The 20,588-nt window shown below is 40.5% G+C and overlaps 1 protein-coding gene across 8 annotated transcripts in view; it reads right to left on the bottom strand.

The window, feature by feature from the left end:
• phldb3 (pleckstrin homology-like domain, family B, member 3) overlaps nucleotides 1–20,588 on the bottom strand; it is a 26,298-nt gene extending 5,710 nt beyond the window's left edge. The window contains exons 1-13 of one of the 8 annotated variants that reach the window (XM_085178554.1): nucleotides 20,461–20,562; nucleotides 20,039–20,111; nucleotides 12,408–12,489; nucleotides 11,545–11,700; nucleotides 11,282–11,392; nucleotides 10,829–10,966; nucleotides 10,281–10,409; nucleotides 8,308–8,481; nucleotides 5,461–5,568; nucleotides 2,593–2,694; nucleotides 2,215–2,302; nucleotides 1,527–1,680; nucleotides 295–376 (exon numbers count right to left, since the gene is read on the bottom strand). In XM_085178554.1, coding sequence (XP_085034680.1) covers nucleotides 295–376; nucleotides 1,527–1,680; nucleotides 2,215–2,302; nucleotides 2,593–2,694; nucleotides 5,461–5,568; nucleotides 8,308–8,481; nucleotides 10,281–10,409; nucleotides 10,829–10,966; nucleotides 11,282–11,392; nucleotides 11,545–11,700; nucleotides 12,408–12,458 — 1,293 coding nt within the window. In that variant the 5' untranslated portion in view covers nucleotides 12,459–12,489; nucleotides 20,039–20,111; nucleotides 20,461–20,562. The other 7 variants (XM_085178553.1, XM_085178555.1, XM_085178557.1 and 4 more) reach the window with 7 other exon arrangements.

Raw genomic sequence — 20,588 nt, 5'->3', positions numbered from 1 at the left:
CGACACTGGTTTAACCCAGCTGGAGGTATGCATCCAAAAGCATAAAGGAAACTGAAATCAGAGTTACACTATAAATCGTCCCATTCCTTTTTTGAAATTCTTAGTCATATGCGTGCACATTTTTTTAGTTTCTCCAACTGCCAGTGCTACAAACATGCATTACAAAACTCCAAACATCTGCTGTCTACTTTCCTGGAGCTGAGTGGGTGTCAGTAATCAGACAGGCGTATCTAATTCAGTGTATCGCTGATGATTAGAGGTGTCAGCGGGTGTCTCCCACAGCAGGTGACTCACCCTCTCTCTGAGCAGCCTCTCTCTCTCTGCTTTGGCTTCCTTCAGTTTCTTCTCAATCTCAATGAGATCCAAAAGGCATGGACTGTAAGAAAAAAGGAATAATATAATTGAGTACAAAAGCCTTATACAGTTAGTTTAAATTAAAAAAAATATTCTTTAGAAAATGATCCAATTAGCTGTATTTGTTTAACAACTTATCAGTAGAATTAAATGGACATATGAAACATAATCAACCAGACTCAAGCTTATCATCAGCAAAGATTGAGCTAGTGTTTAACAGGATGCAACAATGCAAAAGGCCAAATCATGACATGTGCTACATCATGAAGTGCTCCTGAAACCCATAATGTAGTACGTCCAATACTATTCAATGAACAGACTTGTAACACCAGTGTAATCACCTCAACCGACACCTAACCTTATCTTCTGCTGCTGCGCAAGCCCCATGTTCATTTGCAAATGTTTTATCATTAACAGACAGCTCTACACCCCGTTTACTTCCAGTAACACAACAAAGTACACCTTCAACTGTTGCTGCTGTTGTATGCAAGTTCACAACAGTGTTGCTAACGTCGTTTGTTAGTAAGCCAAAAAGCATAAAATAATCTGGTCATTTTGGCCCAATATGAAATCCATCCTTTGACCATTATTCCAACTGGAAAAATTTATAATGCAATATAGTAAAACTGCTCAACCAATTACTGAATCTAATATGGATAGAAAACAAAACAACAGCCGTGGGAAAATGGTTAATAGCAAAATGTGGTTGCTCCCACTTTGATTTTACACCCAACGTGGTTTATATTGTGTGTTTATGCAATTTTGGCCTGATTAAGAGGGTTTCTTGTTGCACACAATGTGTTTGAAAGTATCCTAATTTATCAAAAATGGTTTTATCTGCTATAGTAAAGACATAACAAACAGAAACTGTGGTCATGGAGCAACCTGATGCCAAGTGGTTATAGTGCCTTGTGTGTCTGAAAATATACTTGATGACCACAAACCAGGACCCACTAATTAATAGTGTCAAATTATATATACATATTTTTTGTATTAAAAATGTGAATTATGGCGCAAAAACCCTTCACATGCTACATTTCTCCACTCAGTGGGCCAAAAGAATAGCAATTAAAATCCATTCTGGTTGCATGTGAATATAATTACCTAGTACATGAACTTTGAAAAATGCATTAAAGAGCCCCATTTGCTTTTTAAAAAGTGAAGACACTGACCTGGCAGCACGAGAGCTTGTTGTACTATTACATGGAGTTAGGACTCCACCACCATTCCCGTGCCCACTGCTGTGCCCATTACTCAGTCTATGGGACAGGACAGGGGATGTGAAAGCATCTGGGGCCTGGCTGTCAGGATGCATCCTTACCAGCACTGAAAGTGGAAGGAAATAAAAAGAGACATGTGAGAACAACATGCATAGGTCAGCATAAATAGCTTTTTAGATTTTCGGCGTGAGAGAAATCCGTCATGTGGTATCGAAATGTTAACTCACTCATTTTATATTTTACATACAAGAAGAGTCAGTTATGATTTTCAGGAAGAGACTTAGAGGATTAAGAAGAAGAGCAAACTCCTGACAAGACGTGACATGACCCTGAAGATCCGGCTACTATTAAATGACTGATAGATGGGCATGTGAAAAACAGATACTACTGGGGAGATTTTAGGCTTAAGTATATGGGTGATTCTCAGGCTCATCTGGTCTGCACAGGCAAAACCAATGTAATAACAACCTGCCAACTCTACTGACACGCCTTTGATTTGACTAAAAGGGAGGGAACTGAGCAAACAGACCAGACAAAATGAGCACGAGGGTGCAGAGAGAACATGTTTATTGTTCCATATCACAAACATCTCAGCCTGAGCAATCAGGAGGACAAAGCGAGGTAGAAAAATTGGACTCACCCTGTGCTGACACCGGCCTGTCGTGTAGTCTGTTATTGCGATGCGAGCTTCGTCTCCTGGGCAGACTGACACCTTCTTTGCTTGGATCCTAAAAAATAAAAAGACAGTGTGCTTAGAGTACATTCAAAACACAGACACTGTCATCTCAGTGCATCTTGGTGCATTTTGCACCAAGGGAGTGGCACTCCAATTTCGTTGTACTTTGTACAATGACAATAAAGGCTATTCTAATTCTCAGATCTTTCTGTTAGCTATCAGCACATGTTTTGGAAATCAGTAATTGAATTAAAGCACAAATGTCAATTATGACATTAGACCAACTGATGAGGTTAACTGTTGCAGAAACAAAACACCAAACCTCTGTGACAAGCTGCATACCTGCGGAGGCTTGTGAACCGTCAGAGGAGAAAGAGACATCATGCAGGGAGCTGAGCTGGTGATGTCAGACCAGTCGGTGAGCGGCTTCTTGTCTTTGCGAACCTGTTTGAAAGCCAGGTTTAAATTCCAAACCTCAGTAAATCATCTGTGATCAACACTGGCTACAAGGTACAAATACAATCTGTTCATTTTCACCAACTGTAACCGTAAAGCAAAACACATTCTCAACATACCACATCTGCCTGAGAATTAAAACTTCCAGGAGGGATCGTAATGAGTTAAAAAATTATCACAGCTCCACTATCTTCCCCTCTATCCCTCCCTCTCCCTGCTTGACTCACAAACACATGAGCAATTCAGTCACAACATGCAGTCCACTGTTTAACCCTTGTCCGTCTCTTTCACTACTCAGCACAACAGCACATGCTGGCAGCAGAAGTGTGGCTGTTAAACATGTGCTGCACATACATCAGTGTTGTTTTATAAGGGATTTGGTAAATATTCAAAAGCTTTCTTGACACAATACGATCCAACTGTTTTCACAAATAAATATACAAATACACAAATACAGAAACAGCTCAGAGCACTAAAATTCCCAACACATATGTGACAAGCAAACCACATCCTGCATGCAGTCATATTAAAGTCATACACACTTGGCCATGTTGTCTGACACTGCTTCTCCCTCTCTCCTTCTCTGTACTGCCACTCCCTTCTGCCCTCCCTTTTTCAGTCCCCTCTCTTATTTACAACAGCTGATGAACTTCACATTAATCCAGTTTCATGACGGACGCTATTTTAAAGACCCTCAGCCACGCAAATCAACTCAAGTGCAGTCATTTTACTTACCAATCGCTGCAAGGATGTGAAACTTCTCCCAGCTTGCCTTCTCTCTCTCTCTCAGACATCCACACATTCACAACTGCAGCACCCTCCCTCACGTTGCTTACTCCTCCCCCTCTATCCCTTTCCCTCCCTCCTTTTAGCCTGAGTTAATCTCGCTTTCTCTCTCTCTCTCTCTCTCTTTCTCTCTCCCCTCCTCGCTCACTCTCGCTTCCTCCCTCTGCTTGTCTCATTTTCCCTTTTACTCATCCAGATCTTGTCTCCTGCTCTTTTTTTTTTACTGGTGCAATCATAACTCCGATTAAATGCAAGCCACTGACTGTGTGATAAAGCCACAGCATAGTTTAATGAGTCACTGAGTAAATCACACACTTTGGGGCAGAAAGTACTAACAATGAAAACACATAACACATGGCAGCGTGGACTATACTCAGAGCTGGATAGATGTTTCACGAAACTGAACTGAAAAGAAAGAAACAGGTCATGGACACATGTTAGACTTTCTGAAATCCTTCACTACTCACAAGTGATTTAGAGATTTGGATCCAGCTTTAGTTTGCTGGCAGTGCAACTCTTTTGATCTTTGTTAAGTTGTGCTCAGATTGAATAAAAACATATTTATGCACTTAAGGAACTGTAACCAGTAATAGAGGTTGTTTAATTTGTTTCAGGTTTTTAATACCTAACTTAATATATAGGTTTATGCTACTGCAACAGCAGCATTTATCTGGAGTCAATCTTCCCTGTACATTACAAATAATATTGACTCTCGTGTAACTTTGTTTTTCTCTTTACTGCCTCACGGTGTTAATATGTTTTCTTTAATCTGCTAAATGCTCTACTTCAATCATTAACTAGCCACCAACTTTCTCTGCTGCTTGGTTTTAAGGTGTTAATCCACAGTTTGCCTAGGCATATTTAGCGCCTGCTGGGGCTTGAAATAAGGCTGATGAGAATGGTGCAAGTGAACCAAAAACTGCCTGAAAAGCGTAGTCTTTGTCTGTACGAAGTGGAAGCCCAACTGTTAAGGCGAATTTGTAGAAACTGTCAGCAGTAGATGTGGGTTTGAATTTCTACAATTTAACAAGTCTGGGAGGTTTGGCAGTTGGCCCACCATCCATACAAGTCTAGTAGACCAGTCACGTGGGAATGCCAATGTGGTAACCTATACAAATGCTATACAAATTCAGGGTAGTAGTGGGACACCAGCTCAGGGCTTCCCCCCCAAACAGGTTTTAAAGCTATTTTTAGACATTTTCAGACAGATAATGCTTATTGGCCTTATGTAGACAAGTACGTTAGAATGAATAACATGTTCATTTGCAGCAGTTTGGAAGATATTAAAGCAATGAGGGGATCTGTAGGGTCATATGATAGCCCTCTGCAGGTTTGTCACTATGAACTGAAATCTGCAGACAGATTCTGCACTGCTTAAAAAAAACATTTAACTCATATCTGAACTCACTTCCTGGTTTACCTCGTTTACTATACTTTGTATAACAAACGCTCATCATAAGATTTCTTAATCAGAAAAGTAGAAAACTGTTGCTGGCCTGCTGGGTCTTGATTTCTGCTGAGATTTTGGGATGGTGGGATCACAATTTGGTGTAAATAACATGAAAGCATGGATCCATCCTGCATTGTATCAGTGGCTCAGGCTGCTGGTACTGTAATAGTGTGAAATCTACTGTAGCTGTATGATGATGCCATCTCTATATGGGGTGTTTCAAGCACCTTGTTGAATCTATGCCACCAAGAATTAAAGGCATGACGATGTCAAATGTAAAAAATTCAAATACAGCCACCGTCATTAGGAGGAGCTAGCTGCCTGCTGTGCCTTAACCAAATAATCAAATGCTGCTTCCAGCATATGAAACATCAAGAACAGACAACACAAAAAAGAAATAAACAGATTGGTAAAACAGAAAAGTAACAGAACTAATAAATGTGGCCATCGCAATAGAAACTACACCAGTTAAATAAAGACCAAAACTTAGTAAAACCCACAGTATGACAAATCCCTACCATTTGGGTGTGTATGAGCTCCCTCTTCTCTTTCCTCAAAGCATTCATCTCTCTCTCTTTCTCCTTTTCCATGTCCCGCAGCTGTCTCTCTAACCGTTGGACTTGCTCCTGAAAATTCAGACAATCATTCCCATTAGTGCGAACTGGATATGGCTTCCTGTCCTCCGAGATAATGTCACGTGCTGTAGCTGATTCCTGTAGCTGGTCTGAGTTTACCTTATCTTTTCATTATGCTGTGATGTAATATTGAGTAAATATCCCCCGATGTGACAGTGCGTATGTCGCTGTGAGTAAATACAGGTCACTAAGCTGAGTCGATCTCTTCAGCCGAGACACAATGCAAATCAAATGGCCATTTTGCAAGTTAATGAGAGGCACAAGACTGACACAGGAGAGCAGGACTGGAGAAGCAACTTAAATGAATATATGGCTGATATAAAATCACCACTTTAGGGCAGTAAGTGTGTCACAATAAGAGAGTGAGAGATGTCATGTGCATCGAGGCCACAGTGCAGCTGAGTCAACTAGCATCCCTCTCACACAATCCCAGCCTTCATCTCCGGGGCTGCGCTCCTCCTCCTACATTCTGAAGCTAATTGAGAAACAACTGAACATTATTTTCATCATCTATGTTTATGGAATTGTAAATTTTGGAGGAAGAACAGCTTTTTGGAACAGCCAGCATTAAAATGTAAGTCAAGACTAGCGGTGTACAAAGTAACAAACTATTAAGAATTTAAGTTTAGCTCTTTTAGCTATCCTAGCATGTCATGTTTGGTTGGTTCACTTTGAAATATCTCAGCAATTACTGACATGCAAAAAAAAAATTTCCCAAGAGCATTAATCCCTCTTTGGTGATCCTCTGACTTAGAATGTCAGCAATGTTGTTTTTGTGTCATTCTTTGTAATTGGTACGTTTCTTTCCTTTTATAAAAAAATATTGGACATAATCTGTGAGAGAGTATTCAGAGTATAGAAGACTTCTAAATGAGGCATAAGATCGTTAATCACGTTAACTCCACTCTGGCACACAGTTTGGCTAGTCAGGATGAGTTTTCAGTCAGTGTCATCATCAGGTTATATTACGAAGCACATGCTGCCTGCTAAAATCAGCATGAGATCATTACTGGGGTCTGACCATTAAGCTCAGAATAAGCAGCACCCAACCATGATAGAAAAATGACCTGACAACACAGGAAAAAAAATTGCACTAGGAATTAAGGCAGGGGTGGGCAACTCCAGGCCTCGAGGGCCGGTGTCCCTGCAGGTTTTAGATGTGTCCTTGAACCAACACAGCTGATTTAAATGGCTAAATTAGCTCCTCGACATGTCCTGAAGTTCTCCAGAGGCCTGGTAACGAACTAATCATGTGATTCTAAAACCTGCAGGACACCGGCCCTCGAGGCCTGGAATTGCCCACCCCTGAATTAAGGTGAAGTCCACATACAGACTGCTGGTTTCCAAAGTTCAGTTACTGAATTAGAAATTAAAATAATAATAATGGATTGCATTTATATAGCACTTTTCAAGGCACCCAAAGCGCTTTACAATTCCACTATTCATTCACTCTCACATTCACACACTGGTGGAGGCAGCTACAGTTGTAGCCATGGCTGCCCTGGGGCAGACTGACAGAAGCGAGGCTGCCATATTGCACCATTGGCCCCTCTGGCCAACACCAGTAGGTGGTAAGTGAAGTGTCTTGCCCAAGGACACAACAACCAGAACAGAGAGCCCGGGGATCAAACAGGTGACCTTCCGGTTACAGATACGCTTCCCATCTCCTGAGCCATGGTCACCCCAGTCCATAAATAAGAGTACACACCCAACATGTCAGTTGAACAATTGAATTTAAATTCAAGTGCCAACATGTTACAGATCTGTTGAAACTGCCATGGGAATCCTGATCTGAAGAGTTTTGTTGTTTTAATGTTGCTAAAGGGCCGAATAGCTAATCTCTTAAAAAATACCCTCACAAATAAGCATGATTTCAAGCATTTTTAGTCAACAATATTATCTTTCAGTCACGATTGTTCTTTTTCCAAATCTCCTCATCTTCTTTAATCTTTCCAGACTCTCCTAATCATCTCTCATCTTTTGCTTTCATGTGTTTTGCTCTATAATTTTTCACTCATGGTGGCCTGATTAAGCTTCTTGTATAGCGTGCGACATAATCAGGGTGACGTTTTGAGGTAAAGAGTTCAAGCTTGTGCCGAAAGAAGGAGAGCAAGCCTTAAATCCATAAAAACAAGCATGAACTGTAACTGCAAAGAGAGGTTATGTGTACAGCAGAACAACCCATCTAATGTGGTGATTAATGTGATTAATTTCACTTTTAATGTGCAACAGCCCTGAAATGCTATCCGAGTCAGATTTATCACTTTGTTGTTTGATGCCAACAACTCTGTGATTATTGTTGGAGGAGCACAAATTTGTGGTTCTTCCGTTCACTTTCTGGTCGGTCTTCTCCTCAATTTAACTCTCAAAAAGAGGAAAACAGATGTCAGCAAAAGCTAGGAGCATGGTGCAACACATTTTAGAAAAAAAACCCCACAATCTTTATGTGTCTCTAAAAGAAGCATGGAGACTGTCCAGACTGCAATCAAAAAGAACTGGGTCCTGTTTCTATAGATCTTTTGCAAAACTGTTGTACTGGTATATATTCAAGTGTTAGTTGTTCCTATCATTTCATCCACTTATTGTATGCACAAATATGACATCACATGTCTGCACTGATGCGGAATTTATGTGAGAGTAAACACTGAAAAAAAGCACGTGACCCTGATAACGCTTCAAGGAGCAGCTGTGTAACTGTCTCAAAAACTCTCTCAAAGACGTGCTGTTTACCTGTGCAACGTTGACCAAAAGCTTCTGGCATGAGATTTCCTTTTCAAGCTCTCCTTCACTCTCTCTCTCCTTGCATTTGCTCTCATCCTCTTCAACAATGCCGGTCTCTCGCTCCAGAAAATTAAACTCCCAATCTTCAAAGGCCCGAACTGATGCCTCCATCGCCTCCTTCTCCTGCAATGAAGACAAAAAAAAAAATTGTGTAAATAAATGTGTTTTTTGAGGTTATAATCATCTTTGACCTTTTTATTGTGAACTGCTTGCTAAAATTTGTCTTGTTCTGGAGCCTAAGAGAAGGTTTATGAATGTAACGTCCCCAAGAAATTTATGTGGGAAAATCAAAAGTGAATGGATGGAGGGGAGATACAAAACAATGCCTTTGGCACTCTAGTACAGCAATAACTATTGAATGAATCGACTGGTTGATTGATGGAAACATTCCATCAATCTGTTTTATGCAGTCCAGCCATTGGTTTTTCTACTTATATGCTTAAAACAATAACCCCCCACACACATGCACACATCCAGATGTTAGCACTGTTAGCACCCTGATTTAATACACCTATCAAAATTATAATAATAAATATAACATAAATAAGAGTGAACTCTTTACTGGATTCTTTTAGTGCAGATCCATGTATGATTATGGTCACCTTTAAAGGCTGATTCATTCTCTTACAGAGATATTTTAACTTTGTGCAGAACTTTTTAAAGTTTGGCAAGCCTCGTTCCATCGTCACTTTACATGACAAAAGAGTTTACTAGAGAGAAATCAATCGACAATGCTACACTTCCTTTGAGAAGTAGTTTAACACCTTTTATTACACAGCTAGTAATATCAAACTGACAATTGCTGGCACAATGCTGCTACTCACAAATGCCAAATTAGCTTATTTATAATCTCCAGGTTATTTGTATTTCTTTATTATCATGATCTCACGATACTTCTCAAACATCTTGTTGTGACTCAAACTTTTTAGTGTACAATCAAAAGACTTGAGTACGTACTTATGTGGACAAAAGTTAACTGAACCTAAGAGCTTCATTATTCTCAAGGTTTGGCAACCGGAGGCACACTTCCATGCTTCCATACTTCCAGCACAACATTCAATGCTTCACTGCCTATTGAAACACTCAACGGCCTCACTGGAATGCCTGCTCTCTTAGTGCTGTGCAACACGTACTTAGGTCCTGTTTGTGTGCATGTATGCAGCTTTTTTTCTGTGAAGCAACTTGTGAAAAACCTGTTTTCTAGAAGCCCTTTCCAAATAAATCTGACAAGTTACCACAGAAAGGAACCAGCTACCGGACAACACTAAACCTGTCATTAAACAATGCGATTTAAACAAAAAGGTTTCTCGTCTTGTTCTGTTACATTCACAGGCAAAACACACATCCTGTGTTTTGTTTAGGTGTGGGTAAACATTAGCACTTCAGGTTGAACAGGTACTGAACAATCACTCACTGTATTCAAGACAATATTATGTGCAAGACTCGCGCTATCAACACACCTTCTGTATCTGTATCTGAGACACTGTGGTATATCAAAACAGCACACTGAGCATTAGCTGCAGTTTTATGTTTTATCTGTTTTTGTGTCTCTCTATATTTAAAAAAAGGCAGGATTAGACATTTAAAAACAGAAAACACCCAGATGTGTTTTTGGGTGGTACTGGAAATCTTGAGCATGCAGTTTTTAAAAATGATTTACAACCCACACCCTAAAGTAGGAAACAGACGTTTGATTACCACAACTTCAAGGAATCTTATCTGGCTAAAGCCCGCTGGTCAATTTTGTGTTTGTGTTTAACATATTTTGAAGAATCATCATTGTAGATGAAATGACAATGATGCTGGCTCTGTTGGTTTTGCAGATGTTTTGATTGAAGAAAAAAAAAAAAGAACACTGTGGATCACCCAAATGAGTAACTGTAACTGTCATCCTCCACCCATGCTGAAAATGTCCTACTCGCCTTCTGCAGCTGCAGCATTAGCTGTTCTCGCTGACTTTCTGGCTGACTCGGGATCAGTTTCTCTTTTTCTTTGCACCTCCTCTTCAGCTCCTCCACCCTGCGTCGCTCCTCTTCCAGATTCTCTCGTTCCTGCATTTACAGACAATTAGAAAAGAGCGAGCAAAAAACTGAAATGCAAAACAAAAACTCTGCCTGAAAAGAAACAAGAGCAACAGGTCTATTAACCTTTGTTTACAATGAGGGCTGGATATATTTATCTTGAAAACATGTCACATGTTTGACATCTAACAGTTAATGCATGGGTCTGCCTTATCACTGACAAGATCTTGTGTTGACTTTAGCTGCACATTACTGAGCCCACATGCCAGTTTCTTCTGGGGGTGTAAGTCCTACACTAAGACACTCGAAGTGGAGGTGGGCTTGAAATATGAAGGTGTGGCATTGGAGGTTAGTGGTTAAAAAACCCATAACATCTGTCAATTTTTAAGTATTTAAAAAGAAAAAAAAATACTAAAACTGTATTAGATAATATCACATGTATCTTTTACCTTTTGTCTGTCTGTGTGTTTGTGCTTCTCTCTTTGCCCGGCCTCCTCCTGTAGATCTTTCAACTTCTGCGTGTGTTTGTGCAGCCGGTCCTTCTCTGTCTGCAGCTCTCCTTGTAGCAAAGCAATCTCCAGCTGCAGCTAAGAGGGTAGAAGATGCGACCGAGGTGAATCATACTGACCTGACGTTATGCAAGTCAGAGTTAAGCATTCCTTTATCGTGACTGTAGTGGAGTTTGGAAACAGCGTTGCAATTTCAATGTGCATGCATCAGCAGAAACATCAAAACCACTTTTACAAGTTTCGCAATTGATCTGATTCCAAGTTCCAAGTCAATTTTCTCAATCAAATAACTGGAATAACATGTTAACCCTATCAGCTCTTTAGCGACTTTATCCAGCAGTTGTTTTTGCACGGTGACATAACGTTTTTGTCCAGATCATGTGACATGCTCACCTCAATGTTTAGCTCTTCCTTCTGCTGTTCGATCTCTGTGATTCGCTGTTGGAGCATGGAGGGTGACGGCAGGACCCTCAGTGAACCCACCTCCAACTTTTTAATGGAGATCTGACAGAAAGCAGGAAAAAGAATGAGCAGACAGAGTGACCACATGCAGGCTGTTAGGCTGGGACCAGCAATGATGATTCATTGTTTTAACCAGGATTAAAAGGTCTAACAAACGACTACATCACCACCATAGACAGCTTCCTCTCCCTCACCTTCTCGCCCTCTGTGCTGCTACTTTCTGTATCGGACTCTGCCCCTGAGGAGGCGGGACTCTGGCCTTCAGTCATTCTGGTGATCCACGGAGGCCGCAGACCCTGCTGCCACTGACTCCTGGAGTTTTCCATATTGTGTTGGGGCATTTCTATAGTCTGAAACAGAGGAGGGAGTAAATGAGAGCTGGAGAGTGTGGGGTTGGAGGGGTGTCTGGTTGACTTTAGTGAGTATTGTAGTAATCTAATATGCTGCATGGCTGAAGGTGTGTGAGGGATCAGGTGACAGTTTGCTGAGGGGATAGGATGGTTGAATAAAGCAGCATAAGCAGAGAAATCCCCTCCAGCTTCCAGAAAACAGTCTGTGAAAACACCTTGCTTTGAAGAGTGGAAGTGAAAGAGCGGCGTTAATATCCTATATGCGTGGTGGTTTGTGGTTGGGTTTCAGGGTCTCTATCTTAGCGAAGGACTATCAGCGTGTGTAGACACAAGCGTGATAAACAACAGTATGTTCTGCTGAGGCTTCAATGGTCATCAATCACGATTTGAAAGGAGCAAGATCAGAAAAGGCTTTGAAGTACTGTTATATTGTACTTTATTATCTTCTCTGTCACATTCATGTGGATTTACTGAAGAAAATATTGTTACGTACAGAGCATATGATGTGCTACATCAAAGAGCTTAGGAACATGTCAGCCTACAATATCCTAATCTCTTCATTATGTTTTGTGCTTTCACCCTCATCTTTGTGGTCTCTCTCTCTCTCTCTCTACACACACGCACAAAAAAACCCTAGCAGAAACACCCATGTGTGCAGAGGCCAAAACAAATTTGTGGGAAAATACTTTTGATTACTATTGTCCAACCTTTTCCCACCATCTTCTCTCGCCCTCTGTGCCCTCTTCTTTTCCCTCCATGCAGACCTTATTAGGTTGCAGGGAATGCACGCTGAGCAAAAGTAGAGATAAATTTAAGCCAAGATATGAGCGAGAGCTTCCAAAAAACCACTGGCACACTGACATCCAGAGAGGTGGGGGGGGGGGGAGCACTGGGGAGAGATGAAAAGGCATGGACAGAGAGCAGCAGAGAACAGCAAGGGGGTGGCACATCTCATTTCTAGTGATATAATGGATAGAAAAAAAGCTGATGTGTCCTACATGTGGCTATAGATTACAATAATGTTCATACAACAAACATGTTATGTCTTGACAGTGAAAAAGTAGAATTTGCACCTTTAAAATAAAGACTAGATCACTGTGACTCATCTACCTTTTTAAGAATGTAAAGTGGTCTGTGGAGGAAACAAATAAATGTAAGCGTTATCTTTTGATGGGGTATGTATACAGGGTATTTCCCTAAAATAAGCTGAAACTGCACTTTCCGTTTCAGGAGTGATATTTTACCACTTCTGGTACCTAAAAGAGAAATGTGACTGATGACTATTAATGGTCTGTGACGTGTGTTATTCTCCCCATGCAGTCACAGTTTACAGTATGACACTGATATATAGGCTCCCACGAGACAGAAGCTATTAAAAAATAATAATAATAATAATAACATACATTTTACATGAAAACAGAAAAACAAACAAATAAAAACACCAAGAACCAAAAGCCCAATGAAAGGAGGTCCAGACAACTAAGCAAAGTGACAAAGCTTTGACATAGATTGAAAGTTAATTAATATTAATATTTTTGTAATATTATGTGCATATGCTTGATTACACAAACATTTCTAATAAATTGTATGTAACAATATTGGATAATTAAACATTTTATTCACTAATGAAGTCATCTATTAAGATAGTGATTCAGCATTTGTCAGGACGGGATAACTATGTCAAGGGTGGGCAAGAGTACTACAAACACCCAAAGATCCACCGACATATCTTTTTTGGCTGACACTGGTCTGTAATCAAATCAGGTGGAATGTGCTGGTGTCAGTGGCTGACATTTAGCTGTTGTGAAGAGCTAAAACAATTTAACACACTCAAGTTATTTTAAACATTTTCTTACATGGTACAGTATTAAATAACAGAAATATAATAATAATTTAAAAACATATTAGTTTTAGATTTTGGCCAAATTGTTGCTTTAAACACAGCCTAGAATACCTACAAGCACCTATCACTATAATGAGTCTTGCACAACACCTCATTCAAGACCTGATTGATGAAATGTTCATGAATAAAAACATCTGTAAAAAATAAAAAACAAAAAAAACTGAACATTAGAGGCACCATAAAAGAAATCTGTATCCTATATTAGACAGGACTACATAAATTATTTGGCCACTAAATAGGAGTATACAGGAGTAAAAATGCAAGCAAAAAGAATTAAGACAGTATGCTTTGTATCATAGTTCGGGCAATTACAGTAACACACAAAGAGAAAAAGTTAATGTGTAAAATGTTGGGTCCTCGCTCTCTGATCCTCTGATGTCCAGTGAAAGCTGTCAATTTCAGGGAAAACAGGACAGGGAGAGCGTCACAGTGAGTTACATCATAATCCAAACAAACATTAGTGCAAGTGTTTGACCTCTAACTAAAGTCCAGCAAGATACCCTATCAATGCTAGAGCCAAGACATGCAGGAGTAAAGTCCAGGCCTCCATGTTAACACGGTGGTTTGTGTAAATAAAACAATCAAAAAGGCAAAAGAACCACTAATGAAACAAGATGGAGTGAGACAGTATAAAAAGGGGGAGCAAAGCTCTGCCTGAAAGGCAGATCAAAGAACAAAGCAGAGTTTTGTGCCCAAAATAATTGGACTTGATTACGGGGAGGGGAGCGCCTCTGGAGAATAAGATGGCAGAGAAAGAGAGATGCAGTTCAGGATCAAGTGGGATCGCGTGTGTATGTGTGAGTGTGTGTGCATGCGTGTGTGTGTTATGTAAGGAATCCCCAGAGCAAAAACAAAAACATAACCCTCAGAAATCGGCCTGATCATATACGTTAACTTTTATCGGTGCCAAGTATCAGTCACAGATCATTTATAGCCAATATCTGATTCACCACAACACAAACAGTGTGAAGGGGTTATGCCTGTTCGACAACATATCAAGCAGACATGAGAAAAATGCTACTCGTGTCACTTTATCTCACACAGCATGTGTGTTCACTTCAGAAAAGTTTTATCTTGCTCTTTTACTGTGATGCTTCTCACTTCGTTTGACCCCAGCTTATCCAAACAGAAGTGAGTCAGTATGTGGGTTTGTGTCCCGATTCATGACTAACCAGCAAATTGGATTTTTTCTGGAACATTTCATTTGCTGCCACTGCCTGTAATTTCAAGAACTTATAGCAGTTTTGGTGTGTGTGTGCTCCTGTATGCTGGAAGCAGCTAACATAGCCTTGAGCTACGAGACTTACGCGGAGATAAGGAAGTCACGGAAAACTGGTGAGCTCACACCTTTCCAATCCTGCACTCCTTCAATCCCAACCAATGCTGACTCACAGCACATTACTTGAAGATATTTATCAGACTTTGCACAGCTCCCTCTGGAGCCACAAAAGCTTTTATACAACTTGTCCGTGTATGCAGAAGCACTCCCAGCGAGTTGTAGGAGACTTTGCTTGTAACAATCTGTGGAGTTTCTCATTAAGTCTGAAAGCCTCAGCCAAGGTAACCTGATGATGTCATAAGTGCTGTTTTAATCAAACTGTAAATGAGTCAAAGTTGATATTATATAATGTTGAAATCAATAGTTCTCCACGTGACGTGTAAATTGAAGAGTAAAATGTATGCCTCTAACCCACTGGTTTAACAAACAAAGGCTAACCTTATCTAAATTCAAATAATCTGTTCCTGAAACTGGAATATTTTTTCTTTTGCTTATTCTTCAATTCAGCCGAGACTGGAGGCCACCCAGGGTTCTGCTCAAGATTTCTTCCTGCAAAGGGATTCTCCCAACCCCACCACCAAAACAGGGACTGAAAAGATCCCCACACCTCCCCTTGGAAGTTACACGTTCACTACGTATACACACATTTTACACACATGTGCTACTTTATTATTGGCTTAATCAGAGTCCCAACAAAAACTGAACCTTTAAGAACTTTAATACCAACAGTTTAATAAAACAGGGAGAGCTATGTCTGTCAGTAAGACTCTCTAGTATGTGCATGTGTCAGTGCAACAAAATGACTGGCTTTTATGTTTTCTGTTTCAGCTTTGGATCATATTTAGTAGCTTTGCTGGATTTCTCTCCATAATAATAATGTAAGATTTTTCTGACATGTAAAGTGCCCTAAGTGACTATTATTATGAAGTGGAGCTTTATGGTTAAAACTGAATGTAACAATTGAAAAGAAACTGAATTACGCTATTCCTCCCTCTCCTCCTTATCGGGGTTCAGTTGTATAAGCAGAGATGCCAAGACCTCCCTCTCTCCAGCCACCTCCTTTAACTCATTCTAGGGTACACTGAGGCATTCCCAAGCATGCTGAGACACATAATTACTCCACCATATCTTGTGTGGAGAGATTATGTCTGTGTCTGTTCCAAGGCATTCTGCCTGGAACAGACACATGCCCAAAACACCACATATAGGAGGTGCCCAGCAGGCATCCAAGTTAGATGTTTGAATTACCTCAACTAGCTCCTTTTGACATGGAGTAGTAGCAACTTTACCCTTTCCTAATGATTAAGCTCCATCCGTTAATTGCCATCTTATCGTGGGGGAGGGGTTTGCGTACTTTCTTGATCCTAGGAGCTATGTTTTCTGGGGCAATTTGCCCCCCAGTAAGGTCTAAATTGGTCTTAGGTGTGCCCAGACTAAGAGGCATTCAGGGGGGGAAAAAAACAACCTTAGGAAGAAGTAGTCAAGGTCAACTGCTAATCGGCCTGCCATAGGGTTATCATTGCTCCACCCCAGAGCTTCATGGACTTGGTTCAAGGGTGGGTGCTCGCAGGAGAGTGATTGTCAGGCCTTAGCCTATGGAGTCTGGGCAGGAACAGCACAAAAGCTGTGCATCCACCGACTGCAGGAGGAACACGGCGCACAGAGGTAATAGCAGTTTGATCCTTTTTGATGGTTCTAAGGAACTGAATACAGTATATAGTTTGACTCTAAACTCAGAGCTGTCTGTGACAGGTTTACAATTCATTCCAATAACACTCCAAAATGACCTTGTCCTCATCCGGACCCCTCATTAGTAAGTGGCTAACGAAAAGTATGGGGATAACCACAGTGTACACAAAACCATAAAGTCAACACTGACAACAGCAATATTCCGCTAGCTGTTCAGGACAAAAGAGCTCTGACCATGGCATGCCCTGTGTGGGTGTGAATGCTGATTACAGCCTGTCACTGTGTGTTCAATGCAGGAGCGCTATAGGGAAAACGTCACATGAGCAGCATGTGAGCTCAAGTGCCTTGTATAGAGCAGGGTAGCTTACAATGCCAAATTAATCCACACGAGGAAGGCTTAGAGGTGAACTCACTCAGTTCATTCATAATAGTATAACAATGCAGGTCTGAGCGATAAAAGTGCATCAGTTTCAAACTAATTTTACAGACATAATTTAAAAAAACTGAGAAACCAGATTCTTTTGAATGAGTAGGAGCTGAACCAGCTTATACAGTGACAGTTTGATTTTCAGCAGTTAATATTTGCCCAGGCAAACAACAACTGTAGGGAATTTATAGGATTTTATATACTAAACTGGGTATGATCAAAACACCTACCTGTGCAAGTTTTTAGAGCAGAACAATTAAAAAGCAGCAATGCCTTTAAAATTTAAACTCAAAAACGTCATTCATTCTGTCCATTTAAAGGATCGGTAAGTTATAAAATCAGTTTGGCTTTCCAAAATATACATACACTGTGACTTTACACTGCATGGTAGCGTCTTGTACATTGGCATGACACAAATCAGAAGTGCATGTTCAATGGCCATCATAAAAGGCTTCTCCAGTTAGTTGCTGTCTCTCATCTTTTGAAGGAAAAAACATCAAAACCAGCCATTAAGCCTTGCAACCTATTAGGACAAGTCACATATTCTTTTTATTAGCCACAATTACAGGCTGTGGCTTCGATCACACAGTCCAAATCACCAGACCTTATAGGGTTCTGCTCAATGGCAGGCCTGACATTACATCACTATCTTATTCCTAGAAGGTTTCCAGAGAGCAAAAATAAATTTCCTATTTTATTGTCAAAAATGTAAGCACAGAAGTCCCACTTTTTACCACTTACTCGCACTGGCCCTGATACACTCTCTGGCTCGCAGCAAAGGAAAAAACAACAACAACAAAAAACACTTAAAGTGATGGTCTCATTTTAGAAGAATGAATTTTGGTTGGAAAATCTTTTGTTTACTGCTCCAGTGCTGGCTTCAGCCAGAGTGCAATAGGTACTGCTTTATATGTGTGCAATGCACATATTATGCACACTCATTAGCCTTTATGAAGCAGAAGAAAATGTATTTGTGGACATTCGGGCCAAAAGCATACTGAAATTTAACAGAGTAAATCCTGTGGATGACTGCAGCAATCTCTGGATCTGCTGCATCTGCATATGGCTCCTGCTGGCTCAGCACAGAGGACCCGAAAGCTGTCATCGCAATACAAGTTTCTGAGCAGGAAGAGCAGGTGAAAGCAGTCCTGGCCGTCACCCAGCTGTTAAGTGTGGAGCGGTCTTTCCTGCCTGACACCTGGGTTGGCAACGCATATAACAAAAGCAGTGATGCAGCTAAAAACAACAACAACATAGATTTCTGCATCTGAATTATGTATTTCACTTGTGAAAAATGGGCTGACTAGAGAAGAAAAAAAACTGGGAAAAGCAACTGTTACTGGAAATTTCACTGCAGAACCACTGTTGTTTACACATTCCAGTGGAAAATTTCCTGACCAGCTAATGTCAGTTTTAGATATTTTTTAGTGATGGCAATGGGAACTTGACAAGATGAAGCTTTTTTAAAATTAGTTTCAGTTGTCATTCGTACATTCCAGATGGTGCGAGGCATGCTAGAGAATGGAAATGCAAGGCTCTTCTTCAGAACTTGGCTTCGAGATCAGAAAAAAACAAAGTAGAACAAACAGATAAGTGGTTTCTGTAGCCAAGTATGGGCACAATTTTAAATGCTTTAATCCAGTGCCAACACTATGACAAAGTATTGTTGTGAGTACTTCAAATACTGTGTTTGAGAGATAAAAGATATGTAATATAAGCTCTCTAAACAATAAAGGAATCTATCTAATATGAGAAATAAACAGACAAGAACTTTAATTTAGCTTTTTTAGCCAATATTGTTTTGTTTTCTGAACTTTTATACGGGTTTTTTCTGCTTGTAATGAGCCTTAACTGAGCAGAAACATGGTGAATTATTTTAAATCAGGATATTAATCAGGGGTCAACATTATTCTTTTCACTTAAAGATAGTTTCAACAAGTCAAGCTCTTCTCAGTTTTTAGAGTGTTCGTAAGACTAAAACTTTACTGCAGAAACTGATGAAATTATGATTGGCATGTTACATTTCTTTTAGCCAGACTTTAAAAAACAGATTTTGGATTTTGAAACCCACGTGTCATGATGGCAGGAATCCTCATTTTCAAAATCCTGATTTTGTGATCACTGTCACACCGTGTATTAGAAGATGTTACTAATACCACCTGAGTGGTATTAGTAGTAGTTTGAGTGCAGTTCACAGCTGCACTCAAACTAAAATACTGTATATCACAAACAGAACTGTTGCCTTAAATAAGACCCACACATTAGAAAGTATAAAGCAAATGCAGGCATTAAGGTATAATGTGAGAAAATCTCTCAAGGCCCTTGTGATTTATCTGCTACTGTGTTTCAGTTCCTGGCATCAAGGCAAGTTCAACTGTATTCACAGCAGTACTTTGGTCTGAGTAAATCTGTGGGAACTGTGATGCAAGGAGTTATCCTTTAATGACTACCCGGGACACTGGGCTCAGACACAGATTTGTCAAATGTGCATTCAGACAAAACATGTGTGATTGAGACTGGGAGTAAAAGCCAAAGGCAGAAGACTCCAGACAACAAATCTTCACAATCCCACCTCAGCCTGCTCTCCCACCCACTGTTTACTTTGAGTGCTGATGGAACGATAAAAGGGGAGGTATCCCCGGGTCGTTGTAAACAAAAAGGGGAAATTGATATAAACTCTGAGAAATTTATCTCAGAGGACATTGCTGTAGATATTTTTAAAGATAAGACGTGAGTCAAAGCGTGGGATGAAACATTACGAAACATTATCATTTTATTAACGCAGCCCAGGTTTCAAGCAAGAGGACAGTTTTGCTTTGAGGAAGCTGTGTTAATTTCTCTTTTGTTCTGAGTGGAGAGATTATACACTCTAGAGATTGTCGCTGGTAAGTTGGTAACAGCACAGTAATGTCAAGATTGAGGTTTAAACACAGCCTGCTGACTAAGGCTCTCTGCCAAGAGCAAAAACTGTGTGCTGGAGAGTCTGCTGACTTGCTGCTAAACAACAAAATCGATTCAAAAACAAAAACACAGCTCTTACCTGATAAACGTGGTCCAACTTCAGCAAGACATGCGGGTCCTCCGACGAGTCATAGCAAAGTGACAAAGCCGGACTAAGTCAGAAGGGAAAACACGAGAGGGGAAAAAAACAGCGAAGAGTCACTTCAGTAAACTTTTTTTGAACGCTGTTTCACTTTCAGGTACTGTCAGCGTTACTTTGACCTCGCCAGCTGCTGTCTCTGTTAAACCGACGGTCACTTTATCGCATTATTTCTGGTGTTTAATCCTCACCTGGTTTGATTCAGTCCCTTCCCAGCAAAAAGAAAAATAATGACAGATGAGCGCGAGCGGTTTGTCGGCACCAACAGGTGAAAGCACGCGGAGGAGGGCGACGACAGAGAAGGCGGATGCCGACTAATTAAAGTGTTACGGCTAGCGGTAGTCACAAACCAGTACGCATACCTTTTTTCTCGACAGACCTCACACCCGGTTTCTGCGCCGTGGAGACCTCAGGGAGAGTTTCGTTCAAGTCTGGCACTGAAATGGGATTTCTATTCTGGGAACTGACGGGGTTTCTCATTGTGGAGTGA

Source organism: Neolamprologus multifasciatus, chromosome 11 (genome assembly GCF_963576455.1).
Source record: "Neolamprologus multifasciatus chromosome 11, fNeoMul1.2, whole genome shotgun sequence".
NCBI lineage: Eukaryota > Metazoa > Chordata > Actinopteri > Cichliformes > Cichlidae > Neolamprologus > Neolamprologus multifasciatus.
The sequence above is the reverse complement of the archived record's forward strand: the minus strand, read 5'-3'. Positions and strand labels throughout refer to the sequence as shown.